Here is a 4326-nt window from a genome sequence, read left to right as displayed (position 1 = left end):
GTCTCTGCCCATTCACTGTCCAGCTAGCTTTAGTAACTGGATCCTCAAGCTCCACTGCACCATATGGTTTCACGTCATTATCCATGAAAGGTCCAGACCATTTAGACTTTAACTTGCCCGGAAATAGTCTCAACCTTGAGTTGAACAGCAACACCATCTATCCAGGCCTGAATTGCCTCTGAATGATCTTCTTATCATGGTACTTTTTGACTCTTTCTTTGTAAAACCTTGAGGATTCATAGGCATGGTTCCTCATCTCCTCAAGTTGATGCATTTGAATCTTTCTTCTTTCACCGGCTTTCTCTTGATCAAAGTTCAGAAATTTGAGTTCCCAAAAAGCTTTGTGTTTGAACTCGACCGGTAAATGACATGACTTGCCAAAGACCATTTGAAAAGGAGTGAGGCCTATAGGAGACTTGTAGGCTGTCCTATATGCCCACAAAGCTTCATCAAGCTTTTCCGACCAATCCTTCCGAGATGTTGAGACTGTTTTCTCTAGAATTCTTTTCACTTCCTGGTTGGAAACCTCGGCTTGGCCATTTGTTTGTGGATGATAAGGTGATAGCACCTTATGTTTGACTCCATAATGATCTAAGGTTTTGGCAAGTTGTGTGTTACAAAAGTGTGATCCTCCATCACTAATTAAAACTCTTAGTGTACCAAATCGGGTGAAGATATTTTTCTTTAGAAACTTTGCTACCGTCTTGCTATCAGCTTTTGGTGATGTGACGGCTTCCACCTACTTTAAGACATAGTCAACGGCTACCAAGATGTATTCATTTGAGTAAGATGAAGGGAAGGGGCCAACAAAGTCTATACCCCAACAATCAAACACTTACACTTCAAGAATGCTTTGTAGAGGCATTTCATTCCTCTTTGACATTGATCCAGTTCTTTAACATTCATCACAATGCTTGCAGTGTGTATTGGCGTCTTTGAAAAGTGTTGGCCAATAGAAACTGGATTGAAGTACCTTTGTGGCGGTTCTCTCCCCATTGAAGTGACCTCCATATTGGCGTCTTTGAGTTGTGACATTGCCACAAGATCTTCTTTACCTCATCGTCATCAACACACCTACGCAAGAGGTTGTCTGCTCCAATTTTAAACAAGTATGGCTCATCCCATACATAATGATTAGCTTCATGGAGGAACTTCTTGCGTTGTTGCCATGTATAGTCTTTCGGAATGAATTCGGTTGCTTTATAGTTTGCCATATCGACAAACCATGGTCTTTCTTTGATTGCTAGAAACTTTTCATCAGAAAATTCTTCAAGAACTTCCGGTTCATTCCTTGTCACCTCATTGTTCGTCAACCTTGATAAGTGGTCAGCCACAAGATTCTTTGTACCTTTCTTGTCCTTGATTTCTAAATCAAACTCTTGAAGAAGTAGCATCCAACGGATGAGTCTTGGTTTTGAGTCGGATTTAGTGAGCAGATACTTGATGGCTTCATGGTTAGTATATACAATAATCTTTGAACCAATGAGGTAAGAGCGAAATTTTTCTAATGCATACATAATTGCAAGTAGTTCTTTTTCTGTGGTAGCATAATTGATTTGTGCTTTGTTTAAAACTTTACTCGCATAATGTATGGCATGAAAAAATTTGTTCTTACGTTGACCTAACACGACACCAACAACGTAATAACTAGCATCACACATCAATTCAAAATTTAAATCCCAATTAGGAGCAGTGATTATTGGTGCGGAGGTTAAACTTTTTTTTAAAAGTTTCAAATGCAATTAAATAATCATTATCAAAAACAAAAGACTTATCTTTATTGAGCAAGTTGCTCAATGGTTTGGCTATCTTTGAGAAGTATTTGATGAATCTCCGATAAAACCCCGCATGGCCAAGAAAGCTATGGATCCCTTTAACATTCACCAGTGGTGGGAGCTTTCTGATCACATCAATATTTGCCTTGTCAACTTCAATGCCTCTTGATGATATCTTGTGACCAAGTACAATACCTTCGGTCACCATGAAATGGCATTTTTCCCAATGAAGCACTAGATTTGTTTCTTTACACTACTTCAGCACGGTTTCTAAGTTGTTCAAGCAAACATCATAGGATGATCCAAACAAAGAGAAATCATCCATGAATACCTCAATACTCTTTTCAATCAAGTCGGAGAATATCGCTTGCATACATCTTTGGAATGTTGCTGGCGCATTGCATAACCCAAACGACATCCTTTGATAAGCAAAAACTCCAAAGGGACAAGTGAATGCCGTCTTTTCATGGTCCTCTAAATTGACGATGATTTGGTTATAGCCCGAGTAGCCGTCAAGGAAACAATAGTATGCTTGCCCGGACAATTGTTCAAGCATTTGGTCCATGAAAGGCAATGGAAAATGATCTTTCCTTGTAGCTTGGTTAAGTCGTCGGTAAGCAATACACATCCGCTAACCGGTGACGGTTCTTGTAGGAATAAGCTCATTCTTTTCATTTTTGACTACCGTCATGCCACCCTTCTTTGGCACCACTTGTACCGGGCTTACCCAAGCACTATCCGAGATTGGATAGATCATGCCTGCCTCAAGTAACTTAACCACTTCTTTGCGGACTACCTCTTTCATTGTTGGATTTAACCGGCGTTGCGGTTGAGCTACCGGTTTGAAGTTCTCCTCCATATTGATCTTGTGCATACAATATGAGGGGCTTATGCCTTTGAGGTCGGACAACTTCCAACCTATTGCTTCTTTGTTGCACTTGAGAACTTCAATCAACTTCTCTTCTTCATTGTTTAACAAAGAACTACTGATAATCACCGGTTTTGTGCCGTCTTCTTCAAGGAACACATACGTAAGATGTGACGGCAAGACTTTCATTTCAACCTTTGATTCTTCAACCTTGTCTTTGTCTTTCATTTCCTCCATCTTAGCTTTCTTTGGGGGAATCTCCTTTAAAGTCTCAAGCTCTTTCAAGCATTCTTCAATTTCTTTTTCTTCCTCCGCAATAAGAACATTAAGTGCGTTGGTGAGCACTATTTTAAGAGTTGTCGGCTTATGCAATTGTTTCCTTGTATCCATGATAACTTTATCCATTGCATCCACCTTAAAACAATCTCCTTTGTCTTTGGAGTGCTTCATTGCATCATGGAGATTGAAATTAATTTCCTTATTATCAAGTCGCACTTTCATCAAACCATCATCATAGTCTATCATCATTCTTGCGGCTAACATAAAGGCTCTTCCTAGAATTATGGGCACATCATCGTCTTCTTCAATATCCATTACCACAAAGTCCACGGTGTTTTATCTTGGTTTTTCGGGTGTCAAACATTGATTAAGTTTGAACCTTTTTAACCTTTGATATCTCATTTTTTCTTGGGAAGGGAAAAAAATAAGAAAAACCCTTGAGAATCAAGGTCTGGGAGTTGTTTTCGTTACGGGAAGGTGTTAGGCACCCATAACGACTATAGTATCCTATAGGAACCGTCTTTACATTCTACGCGCGCGCTTTATTTTTAAATGCTATTTGAAAAATGATATTTACACCTAAGAGTTTACTAAGTCAAGAATTGGAGGGAGAAAAAAGTGTTTGGATTTTTATTTTATTTGAATTGAAGGAATATTGGTTCCTTGCCTATGTACCCTTTTAAGGGATCAAATCCACCGTAGTTCTCTTCCAAAAAAATGTTTTTGTTTTTGTTGGTTGATTTTAATTTTGAAAATGGAATTTTGAAGAATAAGAGAGAGAGGCCTCAAGGGCATGAGATTTGGGAAATGTGAGGTGGAATTAGTTATTTTGCAAAAAAAAAAAAAGTCTAAGTATGATTAAAATTCATTAAGGTTTTTGTTTAAGAAAATGAAGGGAAAATCAATGGGATTTTGATCCCAAGGTTTATTTAGAAAATTATTTGAGTGAAGTTGTTCATATTTTTTGGAAAAGAGAATTTTTCTAAGTATCGTGATTCCTAAGCATACATTCCCTAAACATTCATCTAAAGTAACCATGTGATGTGTGTGCATGTGTCGGTGCTTGTGTCGGTGTACATCATTAGAGTCCATTATCCTTTACATATGCCCTAGTTTACATGCTATGGTCTTGCAAGAAATTAAAAACATAAAGAAAATTACAAAATTCCTAGGTCTTTACATCCTAATTCTTTGCAAGAAATGTAAATTGCAAGAAAATTAAATCTAGAGGGATGGGATGAGAATGCTATGAATGAACTATGGATGAGAGGGTTAGTAACATAACATGGCATAATAGAATAGAAATTTTAAACAAAGTAGCAAAAACTTAACACAAGAGGTGACAAAACTCTTAGCAAAATATACCTAAAATTTATCATAATATCAAGATAAGTATATGACCTA

The 4326-nt window shown here is 37.7% G+C and overlaps 1 protein-coding gene across 1 annotated transcript; it reads right to left on the bottom strand.

The window, feature by feature from the left end:
* Nucleotides 1-905: 905 nt before the first annotated feature.
* Nucleotides 906-1517, bottom strand: LOC146937350 (uncharacterized). The gene has a single exon (XM_085749403.1). It carries the CDS (start codon nt 1515-1517, stop codon nt 906-908), a length of 612 nt encoding a protein of 203 aa, XP_085605529.1.
* Between the last annotated feature and the right edge of the window lie 2809 nt (nt 1518-4326).

The sequence above is a fragment of the Medicago sativa genome, chromosome 3 (genome assembly GCF_051527215.1).
Source record: "Medicago sativa cultivar Bolivia chromosome 3, Bolivia_mono, whole genome shotgun sequence".
Classification (NCBI taxonomy): Eukaryota; Viridiplantae; Streptophyta; class Magnoliopsida; order Fabales; family Fabaceae; genus Medicago; species Medicago sativa.
This window is presented reverse-complemented; position numbering and strand designations above follow the sequence as displayed.